General features: G+C 59.0%; 3 protein-coding genes across 3 annotated transcripts; 2 read left to right on the top strand and 1 right to left on the bottom strand.

Annotated features, from left to right (window-relative positions):
* Nucleotides 1–3,902: 3,902 nt before the first annotated feature.
* Nucleotides 3,903–6,333, top strand: TMEM190 (transmembrane protein 190). Its single transcript, XM_059905797.1, has 4 exons — nt 3,903–4,138; nt 5,726–5,851; nt 5,933–6,017; nt 6,108–6,333. Exons 1-4 carry the CDS (start codon nt 3,955–3,957, stop codon nt 6,331–6,333), a joined length of 621 nt encoding a protein of 206 aa, XP_059761780.1. The 5' UTR covers nt 3,903–3,954.
* Nucleotides 6,334–7,221: 888 nt separating this feature from the next.
* Nucleotides 7,222–9,730, bottom strand: TMEM238 (transmembrane protein 238). Its single transcript, XM_059905807.1, has 2 exons — nt 9,104–9,730; nt 7,222–7,346 (listed from the first exon to the last, which is right to left on the bottom strand). Exon 1 carries the CDS (start codon nt 9,645–9,647, stop codon nt 9,111–9,113), a length of 537 nt encoding a protein of 178 aa, XP_059761790.1. The 5' UTR covers nt 9,648–9,730; the 3' UTR covers nt 7,222–7,346; nt 9,104–9,110.
* Nucleotides 9,731–11,056: 1,326 nt separating this feature from the next.
* On the top strand, nt 11,057–13,863 carry RPL28 (ribosomal protein L28). The gene is made up of 5 exons (XM_059905808.1): nt 11,057–11,158; nt 11,493–11,581; nt 11,670–11,793; nt 13,426–13,544; nt 13,732–13,863. Exons 1-5 carry the CDS (start codon nt 11,083–11,085, stop codon nt 13,819–13,821), a joined length of 498 nt encoding a protein of 165 aa, XP_059761791.1. The 5' UTR covers nt 11,057–11,082; the 3' UTR covers nt 13,822–13,863.
* The last annotated feature ends 8,240 nt before the right edge of the window (nt 13,864–22,103 follow it).

Genomic DNA, 22,103 nt, shown 5'->3' with positions numbered 1-22,103 from the left:
CAGGGCCACAAGACGCAGGCCTGGCGGGCTGGAGGTGAGACGGGGTGAGACTCCCAGGGACAGAGAGAGATGGAGAGGCCGAGACCCAGGCAAGGAGGTAGAGACACACAGAGAGATGGGGACACGGGACAGAGGTGGAGAGTCTGAGGTGCAGAGATAGAGACAGCCAAGGAGACACGCTGCAGAGGCAGAGAAACAGGAGAGCGAAGTGAGGTTTGAGGGGCAAAATGAAGACAGCAGGAGACGTCTGGAGAGACCCAGAGAGACCCCCAAAAGGAAAAGGGACAGAGACAGGCATGCCAGAAAGAGGGGAGGCAGGCAGCAGAAAAGAGAGACACGAGGCAGGGTGACAGAGGTGGAGAAGCCCCAAGGGGCAGAGATCCTCCGAGAGATGCAGATGCTGAGATGACGAGGACTCAGCAGTGGGAACTGAGAGAGGGGGAGCCTTTCTCCAAGAGACAGGTTGGAACATGGTGAGAGAGAACCAGAGGCAGAGAGACAGAGACCAAGAGAAAGAGGCATCGAGACACCCAGTAGAGGTGAGACCTCGGGCACATGGCTTCACCTCTCTGTGCCTCGGTTTCTCCATCTGTGAAATAGGGATACCCCGGGCACGACCCCCTCCCGAAAGCCTGTGTGAGGATACAGTGAGTTCACTCCTGTAAAGCACACAACCAGCTCTCAGTAAATGCGAACCATTGCTATTCTCACCGTTGATTTTTATTAACATATCCAGGGAGACAGAGAAAAAGAGGGAGCCCCTGGGAGAGATGGAGATGGTGAGACACGGAGAGAGCAGCTGGGGTGGGTGGGGGGAGCTGGAGACCAGGATAGGGCAGGGAGGACACCATGCGGAGAGGTGGAGATGCGGAGAGGGGTGGGAGCAGGAGTGGGAGACACAGACTCAGGGGGATAGTGGTGCCGACACAGACGCACACAGGGAGTACCAGGTATACGGAGCAGAGGTGGCCCCGGGGATTCAGGGCAGAACGAACGAGTGAGGGACCATGACAGGAACCCAAGTCCCCAGGAGCACCCCGACCCCCAGGATAAGGGTGGCAGAGAAGGGTGGAGGGTAGTGAGAAGACGGAAGGTGACAAGGACTTCCAAAGGTCCCCCCGCAGACACCCCCCCCCCCCACCGGCCCCTGAGACTGCTGAGCTGGCAAGGGGGCTCTGAGGATGAATGGCAGCTGAAGTCCTCCCCCTTCCATCCCCCACCACTTGGGGGGGCAACTGCTCAGGTCCCCAGGGAGGTGAGGTCACAGCCCCCCCATGGTGGGACATGACCTCATCGCCTCAGGTAAGAGCTCCCTCTGCCTCTCTCAGTCTGTCATGGCCACCCCTGCCAGGGCCCCCCAGGGGCCCTCCCCAGCCCCTGCTCATGCTGGGACCCAGGCCTCTGACCACTGGGTCTCCGCCCCCAGGGGGCCTGTTTCCGGCTGAGTCAGCGTGGGGGGGCCCAAGGCTGCGTCAGTGAGGGGAGAACTGACGTAGCCCCCCCCAAGGCCGGTGGGGCCAGCCAAGGTGACTCAGGCCACCAGCCTGGGGGATGGACTGGCCTGAGGGGATGCGAGACTGAGCCTGGGGCCAGCCTGAGAGCCACAGCAGGGATCTGATGATGGCAGCCCCTTCCACCTCCGGGGAACCGATCCCACTGCTTTAACCTAGGAGTCCAAGAGCCCAGCTCCTCCTCCCTCAGACTCAGGGGTCCAGACCCCCGCCGCCTACTCCCTCGGATCCAGGAGCCCAGCTCTCAGCCCCCTCCTCCCTCAGACCCAGGTGGCAGGTGTCCAGGCCCGAAACCCTTGTTTCTAGAAAGGTAGAGAAAACTTGTGGCCATTCTGCAATTTGGGGGTGCTCTGTTGGGGAAGGTCAGGAGTCTAGGCCCCCACTAGTGCCACTCCCCTCGGCCTGCTTCGGCCCTCTCACCCCGGGGATGCGGGGTCGTCTTCCCTCACCGTGGCAGCAGGAGGCCGGTGGCTGCAGGACGGGAGGGCGGGGGCTGCTCAGGACTCCTGGGTCTTCCCCAGGGTTGGGGACGCTCAGGCTACTTCTGTGGAAAGGAGGGCAAGAAGGAGAGACAAAGACAGAGACACGAGTAAAGAGATGGAGAGGCAGGGTAGGAGACTCACAAACAATGACAGGAGATGACAGTGACAAACAGAAAGAGACAGGAGCACAGAGGCCAGAGTGAGAAAGAGACAGAGATGAAAAAAAAAAAAAAAATTGGGACCCATACAGACGCAGAGACAAGCTCAGGGGCTCGGAGACAAAGACTGGGGGAGACACGGAGCTGAGACTCTGAGGGGTGATGACAGCTGTGGGGGGGAGATGCCACTGGGATATGACGGGGGACCCCAGGGGGTCCTTGCTCATGTGCTGGCCCCTGGGTGAGGTGGAGCTGGCTGGTGTGAGGTCAGCAGGTCCGAGGCTGTGTGTGTCCGTCTGTCTGTCCCTGGGGGGTCCTGTCTGGCCCCTGGGGGGTGACGGGGCAGGCGGGCCGCAGAGGCAGCCCAAACCTGTCATTAGTGGTGAGGGCCGTGACGGCGGCCCCCCCAGCCCCAAGCCGCGGTCCAGGGCCCGGCGGCCCCGCCCCGCCACCCCCTCCTTGATCCCTGAGGAATCCCGGGAATTGGGAAGTGGGTCCAGATGATGTTGACACAGGAAACGGTCAGCAGCTGCCCGGCCTCAGCCCCACAACCCCTCTGACCCCCACCCCCGGCCCCCTGCCGAGCCCCTCGGACCTGTGTCATCTCTGACGAAGGCAACCCTGGGCCCACTCAGCACCCACCAGGATGTTTACGGGAGATGGGTAGGACGGGAGGCAGCCTCAAAGGGCTTCTTGAGAAATGGGGTCTGGACTCCTGGACAGCTGCCCTCAGACCTAGTCCCCTGCCTCGTCCTCCCTCAGACCCCGGGGTCCAGACCCCCAGCCCCTCTTCCCTCAGACCTGGGAGTTCTGACCCCCAAATGCTCCCTTCCCTCTGATCCAAGTGTCCAGACCCCCCAGCTCCCTTCTCCCTCAGACTCAGGATCTGGACACAAACACACACCGCCCCAGGAGAGCTGAGCCCCCTCCTCACTGGCTGGAAAGCTGAGTGGAGGTTCAGGGGAGAATGAGGGGTCACGTTCCCACCCCAGCCCCCAAGTTGGCCTCCTCCCCCACCACTGGGGTGGACCAAACCAGAAGCTTGGGGACCCCAGTCGGATCCATTTCCCTGTTTGCAGGGGGGGAAACAGACTGAGCTAGAAGGGGCTCCCTTCCCATGAGTCCCCTCCCCACCACCATCTCTCCGATCCTGGCCCTCCCTTTACACACTCCCCATCAGGAGGCCTGGATGCCTTTGGGACCAGGGGACTCCTGAGCAAGAGCTCTGGCCTATGGCCTGACCCCCATTTTCTCATCGCCCTCTTAGGTCTCCTGGTTGCTAGGGGGCCTCCCTAACAATGGGGCTCAGTGAGGTCTTCTGGGCCTCAGGCCCCCTGCCCCTGGTTGCTAGGGGGAAGACTCCGTGGCAACCAGGTCTCAGGAGCCTTTGGGTCACCTCGAGCTGCCTTTCAGGAGTGTTTACTAAGCAGAGGGATTCCCTGGCAAGAAGGTCTCAGGGTGCCCACTCCTTGGGTCCCCTGGTTGGCAAGGAGGAGATGTCTTAGACTCCCACCTGCTTTCTACCCAGGTTGCTAAGGAGGCTCTTCTAATGCCAGGGCCCCATCCCACCCACAAGGCCCCTTGGCTACCTGGTTGCTAAGGAAGCAACTCCCTAGCAACCAGGTGTGACCAGGCCAGTATGACCCCCCGCTTCTTTCTTCCCAATTGCTAAGTGGGCTCCCTAGACATAGAACTTAGAACTTTGGGGGCCAGCTGGGCAGGTGGGCGGGGCCAAGCCGGTTGCTGGGGTGATGGCCTTCACGGTCTCTCCCCACAGAGGCCCCAGGAGTCTGGGGAGGCGACATGGTGGGGTCTGGGATCCCAGCTTTGGGCCTCTTCCTGCTAATGCAGGGCTCCGTAGGTGAGGGGGCTGATGAGAGGGTCAGAGAGCTGAGCAGAGGGCCTCCTCACCCTCCATACAGCCTCCCAACACTGCTCTTTTCTTTCACAGACGGGAATGGAATCCAGGGATTCTTCTATCCATGGAGTGAGCAGTGCAGGAAACCCTGGGTCCCCTGGGGACAGGGAGCCCAGACTAGACTCTTGGGTCTAAAGGGAGGAGGGGCTGGGGGCCCGGACCCCTGGTCTGAGGGAAGAGGGGCTGGGGGCCCGGACCCCTGGGTCTGAGGGAGGAGGGGCTGGGGGCCCGGACCCCTGGGTCTGAGGGAGGAGGGGCTGGGGGCCCGGACCCCTGGGTCTGAGGGGGGAGGGGCTGGGGGATGGACCCCTGGGTCTGAGGGAGGAGGGGCTGGGGGCCCGGACCCCTGGGTCTGAGGGGGGAGGGGCTGGGGACCCGGACCCCTGGGTCTGAGGGAGGAGGGGCTGGGGGCCCGGACCCCTGGGTCTGAGGGGGGAGGGGCTGGGGGCCCGGACCCCTGGGTCTGAGGGGGGAGGGGCTGGGGTCTGGACCCCTGGGTCTGAGGGAGGAGGGGCTGGGGGCCCGGACCCCTGGGTCTGAGGGAGGAGGGGCTGGGGGCCCGGACCCCTGGGTCTGAGGGGGGAGGGGCTGGGGACCCGGACCCCTGGGTCTGAGGGGGGAGGGGCTGGGGGCCCGGACCCCTGGGTCTGAGGGGGGAGGGGCTGGGGGCCCGGACCCCTGGGTCTGAGGGAGGAGGGGCTGGGGTCCCGGACCCCTGGGTCTGAGGGAGGAGGGGCTGGGGGCCCGGACCCCTGGGTCTGAGGGAGGAGGGGCTGGGGTCTGGACCCCTGGGTCTGAGGGAGGAGGGGCTGGGGGCCCGGACCCCTGGGTCTGAGGGAGGAGGGGCTGGGGGCCCGGACCCCTGGGTCTGAGGGAGGAGGGGCTGGGGTCTGGACCCCTGGGTCTGAGGGAGGAGGGGCTGGGGGCCCGGACCCCTGGATCTGAGGGAGGAGGGGCTGGGGGCCCGGACCCCTGGGTCTGAGGGAGGAGGGGCTGGGGGATGGACCCCTGGGTCTGAGGGGGGAGGGGCTGGGGGCCCGGACCCCTGGGTCTGAGGGGGGAGGGGCTGGGGTCTGGACCCCTGGGTCTGAGGGAGGAGGGGCTGGGGGCCCGGACCCCTGGGTCTGAGGGAGGAGGGGCTGGGGGCCCGGACCCCTGGGTCTGAGGGAGGAGGGGCTGGGGTCTGGACCCCTGGGTCTGAGGGAGGAGGGGCTGGGGGCCCGGACCCCTGGGTCTGAGGGAGGAGGGGCTGGGGGCCCGGACCCCTGGGTCTGAGGGAGGAGGGGCTGGGGTCTGGACCCCTGGGTCTGAGGGAGGAGGGGCTGGGGGCCCGGACCCCTGGATCTGAGGGAGGAGGGGCTGGGGGCCCGGACCCCTGGGTCTGAGGGAGGAGGGGCTGGGGGATGGACCCCTGGGTCTGAGGGAGGAGGAGCTGGGGGCCCGGACCCCTGGGTCTGAGGGGGGAGGGGCTGGGGGCCCGGACCCCTGGGTCTGAGGGGGGAGGGGCTGGGGGCCCGGACCCCTGGGTCTGAGGGGGGAGGGGCTGGGGGCCTGGAGTCCAGGGTCCAGCACGAAGTAAGCACTAGGCCGGCAGCCCCAGAGCCTGGTGTTGGGGTCAGGCTCTGTGAGGCAGCTGCCCCTTGCGTTGGTCCCCAGGCTGTGAGGGAGATGTGTGGGACCGGGAGAGCTGTGGGGGCCAGGCGGCAATTGAGAACCCGAATCTCTGTCTGCGTCTACGATGCTGCTACCGCGACGGGGTCTGCTACCACCAGCGGCCGGACGGTGTGTGCCGGGAGCCAGGGCCCCTGGGGTGGGGGCTGGTGGCAGGGACCCCTTGGTCTCACGGCTCCCTGCTTTGTGCAGAAAACATGCGGAGGAAGCACATGTGGGCGCTTGGCTGGACGTGCGGAGGCCTCCTTTTCCTGATCTCCAGCATCTGCCTGTTCTGGTGAGTGGGGTCGGGGCTCGGGTGGGCTCCCCTGCCCTGGGGGGCGGGGGCAGGTGGACGGCACAGCTGAGGGTGTCCCCTCCCTGCCAGGTGGGCCAAGCGACGGGATATGCTGCGGCTGCCGTGGTTCCTGAAGGGCAAGTGCAACCTGTCAAGGACCGTCTCTCTGTTATCCAAGGACCGGACACCAAACGAAAAGAAGACGGCGTCCATTGGCAGCATGCTCACGGACGGGGCCCTGGACGTCTCGGGGGGCACTGATGGGGAGGGCACGGAAGGGGGCGAAGAAACGGAAGCAGGGGAGGAGGAAGATTAGAGGCACCCCTGGAGGGACCCCTCAATACAGATATAGCACAGAGATGCACGGTCTCTTTTCTGAGAAGCATGAAGCAGGGGGCGGATAAGACCCAGAGGCCGGGAGAGGGTGTGTGTGTGTGTGTGTTTTGGGGGGTGCCTGGGCTGTGATCATGGGGGGTGTGAGCTGACGGGCGTCTGGGGTCCAGGAGTAAGTGGGGAGGATCCGAGCTGAGGGGGACTTGGGCTGATGGGGGCGGGCCTGAGCTGATGGGGGTCCTGAGTTGAGTGTAGGTCCTGGGCTGTGATTATGGGGGGTCTGGACTGAGGGGCTTGGGGTGAGTTGGGGGTGGCCTGGGCTGGGACTGCAGCTGGGCTGGGGGTACATGGACCACCGTGCCCCTCAGCTGTCCTTCTGCCGCTGCCTGACAGCCTCTGCTGCCTGCCCTTGGGATCCTGCCGCCCTTGGGCCAGTAGGCATTTGCCTTGCTTCCCACGAACGCCCGGACAACTACAGCTCTCAGACTCCCTAGTGGCGGGACGGAAATTTTCCTGGAAGTTCATTACAGTTGAAGACTCACCCTGCTCCGTCCTCTTTCCTCTGCCCCTCCTCCCTCAGGTAACAGAGCTACTCCCACCTACCCTCCATAAGTATTCCCCCCAACAAATATCTTGCAAGTCTTTGTCCCTCTGTCTGCATCTCTGGGGACCTCAAACGAACAGAGGAACCTAGGCTGAGGGAGGTCTGGACTCAGGGGGTGGGTCTGGGCTTGAGATCCTTGCCCCCCACTCCTGTCCCCCTCCGTGAGGGGACAGCGTGAAGCTAGGCTCCTAGGTCCCCAAGGGCTTGGGCAGCCCCTCCCTCACCCCTGCCCCAGTGCCGTCCCTCCCCAGACAGATACGCAGCACAGTGAGGCAGAGCCCTTTATCCAGGGGGGGATAGATGCAGGACACGCAGGCATCCTGGCAGCCAGATGATGACGGGGGCAGCTGCGCACCTCCATCGGGTCCTGACAGGTGTGGCCATGCGTTCGTCTGTAGGAGGGAGGGTGGGGTTAGTGGCTGCTCAGGACCCCTGCGTGTATCCCTGCATCCCAGGACCACCGCCCAGGAGAAGGGGCCCCTTCCTCCCGCTTCAGTCCCTCACCATTGACTGACGCACTTGCTCATTGGCTCCTTCATTACTCCGTGCCCTGACGTGCGGCAGCGACTGTGCCTTGAACCCAGTGGTACAAGGTGGGGAATGAGAGGCAAGGAAAGGCAGAGACGGAGAGACTTACACACAAAAGAGAGAGAGGGAGAGACACATATGTCGAGGGAAGGACAGAGGCACAAAGATAAAAAAAGACACGGGAGATAGACTGAGACAGACACAGGGACAAAGAGAAAGACAGGCAGAGACAGAGAAGATGAAATGGGGGGAGAAATGACATAGGATGGGTTAGGCTCTGCACATCTTCTCAACTAATTTTGGTCCCAGAGGGAGAGAGAAGTGACCAGAGCCAGGACCTACAGGCCCCTCTGTTAAAATTCCAGTTCTCTGTCCCTCATGTGCTGGAACCACCTCACCCTGCCATTATGGAGTCCTGTGTTTGGAAAGGCCCGTTTTCCTTCTAAGAGGGGCCTACAGGCCGGTCAGCTTGGCCAGTTTCTGGCAAGTGGTTCTAGCAGCAGAGGTCTACCCAGCTGTGTTAGACTTCTGGGCAAGGTAAAGTGTTTCCAGGGGTAATTTTAACCACAGGTGGTTATTTCTGCATTGTATGCCAAATTTTGTGTTAGCTAACACAGACACCAGAGACCCAGGCCTTACCCTCCAGGGGCTCCCTGTTGGGTGGGAGAGACAGTATCAGCACACACACATACAACACACAGTGATACAAGCAATAACAAGGGTAACTCAGACAATGTGAAGACCCAGAGAAAGGCACTGAAGTTGAGTTGGATCTGAAAAGACACCTGGGAAGTTTTCTGAGTGGAGTGCAGACAACAAGGGCACCCCCAGTGTAGGTGAAGGCATGGACAGAGGCCAGTTGGTGTGAGACAGCCTGGCCATCGTGGACTGAGGGAGGTCATTCTAACTACAGAGAAGGCAGGAGATGTGGGGCTGAGATGTGGCAAACACACATATAGTGAGTGGCTTGGATTTAACCAGAGGGCAACAGGGAACCACAGCAGGTCTCGGGCAGAGGAGTGCACTCTGGAGAGTGCAACAGGTACCTCCCTTTTGGCAAGAGGTGGCACCTTTTGAGGCCTCAGTGTCCTCCCTGGGGTGGGGACAGTAATAGCAGTGACCTCAGAGACTCTGTTGCACTTGGAGGATTAAATGGGAAACAGGACTCGGTGCACCTGGGGACTGGAGCACAGGGACGAATCACCTCCAAGTGTTGGTGGAGCTAAAGGTGACTCTCCAGCCCTCACGCACGTCTGGGGGCAGGGTCTCATTTGTCTCTCCCCAGTCTGCACCCATGCCTACTGTCTCTAGGTCTTCATCCTCTGGGTCTCCGCTAGTCTTTGCTTCTCTGCCTTCCAATCTTGACCTCTACCTGTCTCTCTCTCCCCATTGTCTCTGTCTCTCCATCTTTCCCTCTCCATTTCCATCTCTCCTTGATGTCTCTCCATCTCTCCCCTCTGTCCTTCCCTCCCTCCCTCCCTCGCACTACCTCTCCAGCTCTCCGTCTGTCTCTTCATCTCTCCCACTGTCCTTCAATCTCTCCCGCTGTCCCTCCATCTCCCCTCTGTCCCTCGGTCCCTCCATCTCTCCCCTCTGCCCCGCCCCGCTCCCCGCCCCTCACCTCGGGCTCACTCGTTGCCCGCACCCGCCGCCCCAGGCCCGGCCTCGAGCGAGACGAGCTGCAGGCGCACGCGGCGGGAGCCGGGGGCGTGCGGCGGGGGCGTGCGGGCGGCGGCGCGCGCTCCCCAGGAGACGGGCGCGGCGCGCCGGCCGGCGGAGGAGGAAGCTGGCGCCGACCAGCGGCGGGAGAGCTTTCGCGCGAGGCGGGAGAGCGCCGAGGGTCGCAGGCCGTAGTCGCGCTCGAGCTCCTGGCGCGAGATCTCGATGTTGCCGGTGTACCAGAGGATCCAGCCGAGCAGGCTCAGGAAGACGAGCAGCGCGCCCGAGTAGATGAGCAGGTCGCCGAAGTCGCGGCCGCGCACCTGCAACTGCGCGAACACGCCGGTCAGCAGCGCCGCCATGCCCGCCACGTCCAGCGCCACGGCCAGCAGCAGCGCCAACCGGCAGCGGCCCAGGCCCGACGCGGGCACAGGCGCGCCCGCCGGCGGGGACGGTGCGCCAGGCGGGGGCCCCTGCGAGGCGCACACCGCTGGCGCCGCCGCCATGGCCCTGCTCCACCGCAGTGGCTGGCTCCGACGGAGAGCGTTCCGCGTTCCGGGTGCGGCCCGGTCCGGGGCGGGGTCAGGGGACTGCGCCAGGTGTGCCCGGCACCCGCCTGGTCACCTGAGCTGGGCTGGGTGCGGTCGGGCCCGGCCCGGGGGCGCCCTGGCCCTCAGAAGCCGATGCTGGGGGCAGCTGGGCGCACAGATTAGTGCGGCCCAGGGCCCCTGCATCCTAAGGAGCCTGAAGCAGCGCATGGTGAAAATCCGGGGTGCTCTAATAGAGGCAGCAGGGCAAACCCCAACATTCCTGTTTGCTCAGATTTCTCCTGGGGCCTCTGGACTGTCAGGACTCATTACGGCGAAGTCCAGGGGCACAGAGATGGGCCAGACAAGGCCCCTGCCTTCAAGGAGTTTCTGGACATAATCACAACTCAAGGTGCCCTAATGGAGGTGACCTAAAGCACCGTCATTCCTTCTGTTCACTTGGAGTCTCTCCAGGCCCTGTGCTGGTGAGGCTGAGGACTCAGAGGTATATCAGGCGAGGCTCCTGCCCCTTAAAGAGGACCCTGACAACAGAAAATAAACTTCCCTAAAGTGTAACGGGTGTGACATAGGGCGGAATGGAGGGGGAGAATAGGGCTGGAGTCCGCGAGGCACAGGAAATAAGCTGGGCGAACAGGTATGCAAGCCCTAAAGGAACCAAGACCTTTCCCAGGCAAATCTCGTTTCCTCCAAACACACCTCGCCCTTAGAAGAAATGGGCGACAGTCTGCGAGAAGGCTCCGTCCGGCTTCTCTCTAGACTCGAAATGGTGCAGGAGCTTAAGAGGACACAGGGGAGGGCGAATTGAGAAGGAGCTCCCGGGGTTAGCCGAAGGTTTCCGAACGTGGCCGAATGGAGACCGAGTGTTTCCGAAGAGATTCGAAGCGGGCATGGGCCAATAAGAGGGAAGCTGGCCGCCCTTCGGAAGAGTGTTTCCGGAGAGTTCCGAAAATGTCCGACCGAGCCTGCTGCCTTCGTCGGGAATAGCCGAGGGCCTACGAAGAACGTGGAAGCACCCGAAGTCCTTGTGTGGTTTAAATAGTTCACGCACTAACAAGTTCATTCATAAAACAAATATTTATTGAGCACCCACCCTGTGCCAAGCTCTGAGTGGCAATATTGGAGAGAAGCCGTTGAGGAAGGGGCTTGGGACTTCTGGAAAGGGACACACTCGGAAATCCAGCCGTGGAGTTCCGAAAACACACGAAGGGCCCTCGGAACTACCACTCCGCGTCGAGAACACGCCCTCGGGTCCCCAGCCGAAGAGTTCCGAAAGTCCCCGAACGGTTTGAGACTGACTGGAGGAAATAGCCGAACGTGGCCGAGCTGCCTCGGAGGCGGGCGGAAGGAGACGGGGACAGGCGACGGCGCGCGCGTACCCTGAGAGGAAGCGGAAATGCGTGTTGCTATTAAAGGCGTCGCCCCGCCCCCCGCCTGCCTCTTTCCGTATCCGGCCGCCGCCACGAGAGGAGGTGAGTTGCTCCCGCGTGACCGCCTCTCGCGCCTGCCCCCGGGTGTCTGTGCCCTTGCCTGCCTGGCTCACTGCGCCCCTCGCGCTCTTGGCTTCACTCCGGCCCCGCCGCCTTAGGTCGCTGTGGATTCTCACCTCTCGTCCCTCGCAGTTAGTCTCGGCCGCCCAGGTTTAGCGCCGCCACCTTAGGCCGCCCAGCCCCGCCTGGCAAATTTCTAGGCGCTCTCGGCCCACGCGGTGCTCCCATTCGCCAGGTCCCCAAACGCACCCTTTCTCTGTTGTCCGGCGTCGGCCTGCTGCTCCCCTGACGTTTTCCCGCGCCCCTTTCTCCGCAGCTGCCGCCATGTCCGCGCATCTGCAATGGATGGTCGTGCGGAACTGCTCCAGCTTCTTGATCAAAAGGAATAAGCAGACGTATAGCACCGTAAGCGGGGCTCTGACGCGTGGGTCGGAGGGAGGGACCTTTACTATTGCTGTGCTCCTTTCCTCTTCATGAGCGCCCTCCTTCCCAGGAACCCAATAACCTGAAGGCCCGCAACTCTTTTCGCTACAACGGGCTCATTCACCGCAAGACTGTGGGCGTGGAGCCGGCGGCGGACGGCAAAGGGGTCGTGGTGGTCATGAAGCGGAGATCCGGTGAGCATTTGCCCTGGCTGGGCCCAGGCAACAGACCCCCATCCGGGGCAGGGGGCTGTGGTTTTTCACTGTCGGGCCGCGGGAGTGATTCTGCTATTGAACGGAGAATTCCTGGGGTCAGGATGTTTGCCTGGGAGGCTGGTTCCTCTCCAAGCTAGCCCACCAGCTGTGTGAGCTTATCATCTGAAAAGTGGAGAAATTAAAAGCACGTGAACTCCGCTGCGTGCTTGTCAGGGTTAAATTACAGGGTTGCATGGTTTGATGACGTTTTCAGAATAAATCCTTGAAGAAGGTGGAAGTCTGCCTCCACCGGTGGGAAAATTCAGGTAAACAGATGGGGAGCTGCCTTCTAGCTCCCGCATAGGAAGTGACAGCTTGGGTTTGAAGCAGTAGTTTGGCTCCCATTCTGGCTTCGAGGATTCAGAATGGGGCGCTCAGCATCCCACCTCCCTGTGCCTCAGGCACAGACAGGCCCTTTTAGACTCTTAGAGGAGGTCAAGGGGAGGCAGGGGTGTCTCTGGGTAACAGCTGAGTCATGGTGTCGCACCCGCAACACTTTTGTTTGTAGGTGGGCAGTGGGTTTTAAGAGATAGGAATGAGCTTTTTCCCGGGTCCCTGATCAGGACTGATTTCTGTTTGGGTTCTGAGCCCTGTGTCCTGTTCAGTGACAGCAGCAGCCACGTCTGCTGCCTTCTGTTCTCAGAGGGAAGGGGGTTAATCTCCCTTCCCAGAAGCACAGACCCAGGAGCAAGCAGTCGCTTATGCTTTTGGGCTTCTCAGGTTCCCACACTCCTGAGAACCCTGTTCTGGTGCGCTGGGTCCCAAAACCTTTGCTTTCCCTTCTTGGATTGTTGGGTGGCTTTTCCTGGGCTGTCAGGAATCGGGTTGACCTGAGGAGGTAACATGGGCTCTCCTCTGGGGTCAGAAGGCTAACGTGAAATCTCCAGTATGGTACAGGGTCTTTGGCATCTGGGGGGAAACCTAGGAGCACAGGATCCTAGCCAGGACCCCATCAGGTCTCTAGCGCAATAAAGGGGGTGTTTTCCTTTTTATTCTGGGCAGGGGAGTCCAACTCCACCTGTGCACAGGTGAGGGGCAGGTGTTTTCCCCAGGCCTCTTCTTACCCCTGGTCCTCCTGTGGCTCCACATCACCCCAGCCTCACAGCTTGGCGTTTCAGACACTTGTTGCTGAGCGGGTAGCTAGGGCCCAGGAGGGTGCGGAAGGGAGAGGAGCCAGAGCTGCTTTCTGGGGAGCGCTCGCCACCTGGTCAGCGTGGTGCCAAGTGCCCACCTCGCCCAGGCTCTCCTTGGAGTCACACAACTGTGCTTGTGACCTTGGGCAAGGGAGTCCTGGTCCCTTTGCCTCTGCTTCCCCTTCGGTGCAGTGAGATGAGCAGTGTTGTGTCTCAGGGACAGGCTGGGGAGGAGACGCCTATACAGGTGCAGGACCTGGCCTGTGGTGGCCCTCGCCATCGTCCTGTAAGTTGATGCTTGGAGATGGGGCTGCCTCCCAGGCTCACACAGTCCGGGCACTCGGGTTCTCTGGGTGGGACTGTGCCCTCACCCCGGGGGTGGGCACCAAAGGTCCAGACCGTCTGACCCCTGGGGCCCCTCTTCTCCCTACCACACCAGGCCAGCGAAAGCCAGCCACTTCCTACGTGCGGACCACCATCAACAAGAACGCCCGGGCCACCCTCAGCAGCATCCGGCACATGATCCGAAAGAACAAGTACCGCCCGGATTTGCGTATGGTGAGTGGGGGCTGGAGAGCTGATGCCAGGTGGTGGAGGCGACGACACAGTGGGGACTCAGGGAGCCTGGCCAGTGCTGTGAAGGACTGTGCTCTGGGGAAGAGGGAACGTCGCCCATCTGGGAGGCATGCCGGGGTGGGGGGCACAGCTGGTGGGGTGTGTGACCTGAGCCCGCCTCGCCTCCCAGGCTGCCATCCGCAGAGCCAGCGCCATCCTGCGCAGCCAGAAGCCTGTGATGGTGAAGAGGAAGCGGACCCGCCCCACCAAGAGCTCCTGAGCGATCTGTCCCCTTCCCCAATGCAATAAAGCTGTCAGCTGACTTGCCTCAGCCTCCTCGCCTTCCAGGCCGTGTCCCCAGGGGCTCCCCTCCCAGCCGGCAGCACACGGTCATCCCAGTGTCGAGTCTGGAGGGACCAGGTCCAGGTGGGGGAGCTGAGCCCCAGCTTTCGTGTGTGTCCTTGGCCCATCGTTTCTGCCCATCACGGAGGGCTGGCGTTGGTGTGAATTTTTACATTCGACGCTCAGAGGTGATTGTTCAGTACCGCAAAAAAAGGCACTGCAGGTTAAGTAAAATCTAGAATCAGCGTGATCCCATACTCTGCTAATGCATGACAAAGCTTCAAGAGAGACATAAAGTGGAAGTTTTTGCTTTTTTAACGTTTAAGGTTCCTGAGGGGTGGGCATCTAGACCGAGGGTCAGCGCGCCTTCTGTTGTGTGTAGTTCTGTGGCCTGTGGCACAGCAGTGTTGGCAGTGTGGCCTTTGAAGGAGGAAGCGTTTACGGTCTGGGTCTTTGCTGGCTGGGACCCCCGCTGTAGACCATTTCTTCCTCCTGGGGTGGTCTGGAAACCCCAGTGGCAGCTGGGGTGAGGAGCAGGCTGGCCCGGCCCTCCCACGGCAGGTCCTGGGGCAGCTCGGCCTCTCCAGGGGGCCCTGCAGGTGTGAAGTGAGCATCCTAGGACTTGGGGTGGACAGGGCCCTCAGTATGCCGTGGCCGTTGGTTCTGGGCCCAGAACTGCACTCACGGGCACCAGTGCAGCTCCTGAGTCCAGAAGCCTGTGGGACTCTGTCCACAGCTGGGGGAGGGGAACACGAGCTGCACCGGCCACCCAGGAGGAGGGTGGCAGCCTCGGGCTTTCTGCCATGCCAGCAGGCGTGTCCTTACACAGCCGTTTTCTGGCGAGGAGCCCACCTGGCCTAGCGTGTCTGCCTCCGGCTGCACTGGGGGTGAGCCCAGCGTCCCTGCAGCTCCGGCCCTCACCTGCTTCCTGCTCTCAGCAGGTGACTGCCCTCCCCGCTGCCTTCAGCTGCTCCTGGCCGCCCTCCGGCCCTCTCCCAGGCTGCGCCGCTCTGTCTCCTCAGAGGTCTCTTCTGACCGCTGGCTCTAACGTAGGTTCTCCTGGTTGCTTCCTTGTGTTTATTACAGCCGTGACGTGGGCTCGTGGGCACTGCCTCTGGGCACCTGCCTGGGTCCTTCTGCCAGCTCAGCTGCTAGCTGTGTGGCCTTGGGCAAGTAACTGGATCTCTCTGCCTCTTGTCAGAATTACGTGGGCTAAGGCAGCGGTCCCAAACCTTCTTGGCACCAGGGACTGGTTTTGTGGAAGTCCCTTTTTCCACGGACTGGGAGAGGGGAATGTGGTTCAGGCGGTAACGCGAGCGATGGAGAGCAGCAGGTGAAGCTTCGCTTGCCCGCCGCTCATCTGCTGTGCTGCCCAGTTCTGACAGGCTGCGGACCAGAATTGGTCCACGGCCCGGGGTTTGAGGACCCCTGGGTTAAAGAATGCAGGTAAGTGCGGCAATTAGCTGTTGGCATAGTGTTTTAAGCCTCTGACAAGCTGGATGGCGTCTCTGTAACTTCAGATGGGCCTGTGGCGTGCGTGTGTACACATATACGTACACACACGTACACTTGAGGAGTGGCTGTTTTCTCTGACTGCCCCAGATGCCCCATGAAGCAGATATCATCCCCACCTTACAGATGTAGAAACCGAGGCTCAGATGGGTAAAGGTCACCCACGTCATTGCTCGTGGTGTGTTTCCTGTGCACCTATTATGTGCCAGCCACTATGCCATGGGCCAAGGACTCAGGTCTCTGCCATCCTGAGGACCCTGTGCAGAGACGACAGCCCTGCCCCCACCTCACAGCTCTGTGCTGGGGCCCAGGAGCTCCACACACCCAGACAGTTCCTGACCCCCCTCCCACCCTGCTGCCCCCTCCAGCCTTCCTCAGTGGACGTGAACCTGATCGCTTCCTGCCGAACCCTCTTTCTCCCCTGGACCATCCACCTTCACCCCACGGGGGTCTGTCCTCAAGCCAGCTGGAGTGGCATCCTTAGTTCCAGGTGGAACTTAGGCGACTTAACACCTGCTCAAAACCCTCCCACGGTTCCCATCCCACTGCTAGTGGAAGGCAGCCCCCTAGCCTTGGCTGGTCGGGCCCATCTCCACCCGGACGCGCAGCCCCCTGCTGTCCACCCAGCCCACGCGGTTCTGCCTGGGAGCATCTGCACTAGCTGTTCCTCTGGAAGGTGCTTCCCCACAGGGAGCCAGGGCCTCTTACTCTCACATGTTGCAGGGCAGTGAGGTCTCCTGACCACTTTTCTTCCCCTTTGGCCAGCATCCGGGTTCTTAGTTCCCCGACCAGGGATTGAACCCGCGCCCCCTGCAGTGGAAGCGCCAAGTCTTAAACTTTGGACTGCCAGGGAAGTCCCTCTTCTGGCCACTCTTAAAAATCAAAACCCCACCCCCACCCCGGCTTCATTTTTCTCCACAGCACTGAAGTCCATCTAGCGGGTGTGTCCTGTGAGCCAGGACTTAGCCGGGCACCCAGCGTCTGCTCCCCCCCGTGGCGGCCGGCCGTCAGATGGTCCGTCTCCTTGTCTGCCCCAGAGCCCTGCTCCTCTAGGCCCTTAGCCCACGTGGAGTCCGGCTGGTCACCTGAACCCCCAAGATAACTACCTCCCTCTGTGGCCTGTTTCCTCCTCATAACACAGCCTCACTCAGTCTGTGGACCTCTAGCCCTGCGGGTGGCCGGGCCATCAGGGCTGGCTGGGCTGGGGATGCCACGCCAGGGGTCTGGATGGCACTTGGGGGAGGTGGAACCAGGAGAGGGCTGGTGGGAGGGAACAGGTCTCAGTCTTGAGGCTCTGCTGCTGCAGCCCCAGTGCTGCAGGCATTCCAGGCCTCAGCTTCCCATCTCCCTCCTGGGGAAGGAGAGAGCCTGGCGGCAGGTGTGGTTTGTATGGGGGGCCATCTATGCAAACTTTGTTTTCTCACAAGTGATGTATGTCGGCATGGAAATTGGAAAAGCAAGTAAAGAATTAATACAAGATTTAAAAAATCATAAATACCCAGACACATCATAGTAAAAACGCTGAATGCCAAAGACGGGCAAAATCTGGAAAGCAGCATGAGAAGAGCAACTCACATGCAAGGGAACTGCAGTAAGACTCACTGCTGGCTTCTCAGCAGGAACAGTGGGGCCAGGAAGCGGTGGCATTACAGGCAAGTGCCCAGAGAGATGCCCGCACCCCTCCCGTCCCCCACCACCCACAGCATCCCCCTCCAGTTCCGCGTGTCAGTTCCTACGCTTGGGTGAGTCACTAGTCTCTCTGCGCCTCAGTTTCCCTACAGGTGAAACAATAAGGTCGTTTCTAGTGTCTGATTCCTCAGGGCTCCGCAATGCAGAGATCCTGGTTTGGTTTGCTGCTGTTGTCTCCAGTGCTGATCTGTCTGCAGAGTGTAGGGTGCACCCTCGGCAGCTGCCCCGCACAGGGTCACTCAGAGCAGTGGAGACTCAGCGCTGAGACCTGCTCTGTTCATGGGAGGGCCTGGCCTTGATTATAGTTCCATCTGCACGGATACCTCAGATACCTCAGGGCTCCGTCACTCCTCAACCTCTGTGCCTGTGACACGTGCATGTGAATAGACCTTACTTCCTAAGGCCCTTGAGGTTAAATGTGCAGAAAGCTTGTAACATGGCTGGCCAGGACAAGCCCACAGATCTTCCTTGCGTGAATGAACAGTTTAGTATAAATTATCTTGAGCAGATGGGCTCAAAACAATCACAAATGTCCTCCCGTTTCTGTAACTGTTTGCACACCAAACGATGCTCGTGTTCTTCTGAGCACTTTGAGGACAAATCCACACACGCTAGTGCCTGTGGCTCCCAGTCTGCATGAGTTCTGTGAATACACCGCTGTGTCCTCGGCCGCATTCCCTCCAGGCTGTTTCTTCCCAGTCCAGGAATTTAAAAAATCTCTTTGTTTCTCTTGTAGTCATTTGCTGTAATAAAATCTATTCTTTAAAGTCTTTCATTATGAAAATGACATGAGCACGTGGTTTGGAGACATGCAAGGAGCCCCGGATCCCAGCCCCGGATCCGACCATGCCGCCTGGCATGTGGGATCTTAGTTCCCTGCCCAGATATTGAACCCGTGCCCCCTGCAGTGGAAGTGCAGAGTCCTCACCACTGGACGGCCAGGGAAGTCCCTTGTGTTTCATCTTGAAAACTGTTCACAGTCATCCACCTGTGGGCCTTGAGCACCCCAGGCCTGCTGAGTTCACCCTGACTGTTACCCCCGTGGCCCTTGGCCAGGTTCTCACAGCAAAACCAGCACATTTGTTTCAGCACCTTCACTTAGCGTAGCATTTATGGAGGAGATGCACCCAAGGGCGGCGGGGACACTGTATTGTCTTCACGATTTCTGTGTAACTCCAAAACTGTTGTAAAAAAAAGTCTTTTAGGGCTTCCCTGGTGGCACAGTGGTTGGGAATCTGCCTGCCAATGCAGGGGACACGGGTTCGATCCCTGGTCCGGGAAGATCCCACATGCCGTGGATCAACTAAGCCCATGCTCCACAACTACTTCGTCTGCACTCTAGAGCCCATGAGCCACAACTACTGAGCCTGTGTGCTGCAACTACTGAAGCCCATGTGCCAAGAAGCCACTGCAATGAGAGGCCTGTGCACCGTAGCAAAGAGTAGCCCCGCTTGCAGCAATGAAGACCCAATGCAGCCAAAAATAATTAAAAAAAAAAAAAAACTTTTAAAGATAGACTAAGATAGTGTTCACCTCTCAGGTTGAGAAACACGCAAAAGTTGGGTAAAAATCAAAGTGCACTTAATGAGGCCATTGTGGGGGGGATGGGCACACTTACGTCACTGACAGCGTCAATTGGTACAAACCCACGGGGAACAGTTTGGCCATATCGGTACAGAATTACAAATGAATGTTGCCCTCTGGCACAAGGATGTCACTTGAAAAGGTTGACTCTGTTCCTTGTGTGCCACGGGATCCATGCACAAAGGTCATTCCTTCCAGCTCAGTGTGGCATAGCTGAGGGCAGGGAAGGGCTGTGAGTGCTGCAGGACAGATGGCCAAGATGTGCTAAGTTGAAAAGCCCAGGTGCGATGTGCCGTGTTATACACAGATGAAACGCAGGACGTAAAAGAACATACGTTTATGGTTTATGGGAATTCTCTGCCGGTCCAGTGGTTAGGACTCCACGCTTTCACTGCCGAGGGAGCGGGTTCAATCCCTGGTCATGGAACTAAGGTCCCACAAGCAGCATGGTGTGGCCAAAAAATAAAAATAAAATAAAAAAATAGAAAGAACATATGTTTAAATTTGCTTACGTTTGCATAGAATTTCCCCAGAAAAATACACAAGAACCTGCTGACATTGGTTGTCCCTGATGAAGGGACTTGGGTGTTGCGTGTGGGGAGATGGGAATGAGAGGGAGCCGTTTCATTGAAGAAGCTCTTGTTATATTTAAAATTTTAAAAAAGTCAAGTCTTTGCTTGCTTTTTTTTTCTTAAGTCTTTGTTTTTTGAATGGGTAACATGCACATGGTATTCCAAGCTCTCTTTCTTGGGACAGTATTTGCAGGTGCTGATGTAACCTTACGGAGGCATTCGATGAATATGCAAGCAAATACACATCCTATTTATTGATTTATTTTTGGCTGCATTGGGGCTTCGTTGCGGTGCACAGGCTTCTCATTGCGGTGGCTTCTCTTGTTGTGGAGCACGGGGTCTAGGCGGGAGGGCTTCAGTAGTTGTGGCATGCGGGCTCAGTAGTTGTGGCTTGCGGGCTCAGTAGTTGTGGCGCACGGGCTTAGTTGCTCCACGGCATATGGGATCTTCCCGGACCAGGGCTCGAACCCGTGTCCCCTGCATTGGCAGGCAGATTCTTAACCCCTGCACCACCAGGGAAGTCCCACATCCTATTTAAAACAAAATTAAAACAAACAAAAACAGAAATGGTAGCCTATCTTGTACAGCATTTGCATGTTGCTCTTTCTCACGTATTTTGGAGATTGGTCCATATCTCATAATGAGCTTCTTCATGTTGTTAGAATTCTGAAATATAGCAGACACAGAGAAAAGCACACGAAACATATTTGTACACTTCCCTCCTGGGCTCCCTACTGGCTAGAGGTAACCAGTGTCCTGAGCTTTAGGGGAACAGTCTTCTTGCTTTCACAGCTTTACCGCCAAGGTGTGTGTTCAGCAGCACAGCTTGGTTTTGACGGTTTTGGAATTGTGTGCGAAGGCATTCAGACTGTGGGTCTCCTGTGACTTGCTTGTTTGCCTGATGCTGAGTTCTCCACGCTGCGGGAAGTAGTGATGGCCCACTACTTTTGTGTTGTATAGTGTTGCTCCTTGAATGTACAAGCATGTTTATACTGCTTGCAATTAGGACAAATGTGGTTTTGCAGCCCATGGTACGTGTGCTAGAAGGCTGAGTAATGAGATACTACTGCGTCCCCACGTGACTTTTACCATTTCACGCTCCTGCCAGGGTCGCACTGTGGGCCAGGAGAGTTATCCGTGGCTCTGCAAGTGGCGTAGTCAGATCTTATCACTGTGGCAAGTTTCACGGGAGCATAGTGGTCTCAACTTTGGTTTACACTGCACTTTCCCCATCACTAGTGATGACGGGAATCTTTGCATGTGCTTGGTAGTCGTTGGGATTTCCCCTTTTGTGAAGCATTTGTGCAAGTGCTTTTGCCAACTTTTGTGTTGTTTCTTACTGATTTGTAGGAGCTCTTTATACATTTGTTTGGATTTGTCCTTCTCGATTGTATGTCTTGCATACAACCCCACTGACTTGTCTTTCATTCTGCTTTAGATAAACAGAAGTCCTTGATTTAAAAAGTTAAATCAACTTCTCTTAGATATACTTTACACAGAGTAAAATACACCTGTTTTAAGTATATACTCTCTAAGTTCTGACATCATTCTGCACCCGTGAGCCCCGCCATAATCGGGATCTGCAACGTGCGCATCACACCCAAAGCCTTCCCACACTCCTGTACACTTCACCCTCCCCGATCTCAGCCAGCCAGTCATCTGCTTTTGGCCATTAGTGACTAACTTTGCCTGTTCTAGAATTTCATATAAATGGAATCAAGTATTTTGTATTCTTCCGTATATGGCTTCACTCAGCATGTTACTTTATCAGTGTTTAGCTAAGTAGTATTCCACTATGTGAATTCACAATTCCTTTACTCATTCATCCATTGGTGAACATGTGGGTTTTATTTCCAGGCTTTGCTGATCACAAAGGAAACAACTGTGAAAACTGGCATACCAGGCTTTCCTTTCTCTTTGTATTTTATGATCATTTTTGACACTGTGTCCTAAGGCCCGGCACAGAGCCTGACAGAGGGCAACAAAATCTTTGGCCTCCCCATCTGTGCCTTCGTTGGTTTCTGCCAAGACGGACCACTCCCTACTTTCCCACCAGCCGAGAACCCCGACACTTGTCCGGGTCTGCGGCCCTTACCTGACCCTCCATAACAGTCCAAGAGGTACAATGACCAGCAGGTCTGCCCTCCTGCAGATGAAGGAACAGGGCAGGGAGAAGGGCCATGCCGCGGGGCGCCAGCTGCGTGCAGGAAGCTGACGTGCGCCGGTCTCCCGCCCCCACCCCCGGAGTGAGGGCAGAACCTGTGACCACGCTGGGACGTGCTCCTGCAGTCAAGTTATCACCCAGGGCTCATCAGCTTCATCTAATCAACTGGGTCCCACAAAAGAGGGCTGTGGGGTGAGAACCCCGGCAGCTTCTAGCAGCTGGGGATAGCCCCAGGCCCTACAACCCCAAGAAACTGAATCCTGCCAACTTTGAGTCTGAAGAGGACCCGAGAAAGGAACGTGCCCGGTGGATCCTCAGCTTCACTTCTGAAACCCGAGCAGTGACCAGCCCATCACAGCAACTTCCGACCAACACAGACTGTAAGACAGGTGTCTCCTCAGGCCTGGGATTTGTGATATGTGATACAGAAATCCACAGGAACATGTTCTGTTGGCTAGAGCGGGATCAAGTGCCCCAGCGCATGGCAGACAGACGGGGCTCCCACACCCACTGCCCGGCCACTGTGCCCATTTCAGGAGAACAAGGGCAGGAGAGATGAGCAGCAGGCCCGTGCCTGGCACTGCACCCCTCAGACAGAGGGCGCCCCGACCCCAGCAGGAGGCCCGCGGAGCTGAGGGCCCTGTGCTCAGCCCGCGAGGAGACTCGGGCTGGAGGGCCCGCTGCTCAAAGCCAGGCTGG

The sequence above is a fragment of the Balaenoptera ricei genome, chromosome 19, assembly GCF_028023285.1.
Source record: "Balaenoptera ricei isolate mBalRic1 chromosome 19, mBalRic1.hap2, whole genome shotgun sequence".
In the NCBI taxonomy this organism is placed as follows: Eukaryota; Metazoa; Chordata; class Mammalia; order Artiodactyla; family Balaenopteridae; genus Balaenoptera; species Balaenoptera ricei.
This window is presented reverse-complemented; position numbering and strand designations above follow the sequence as displayed.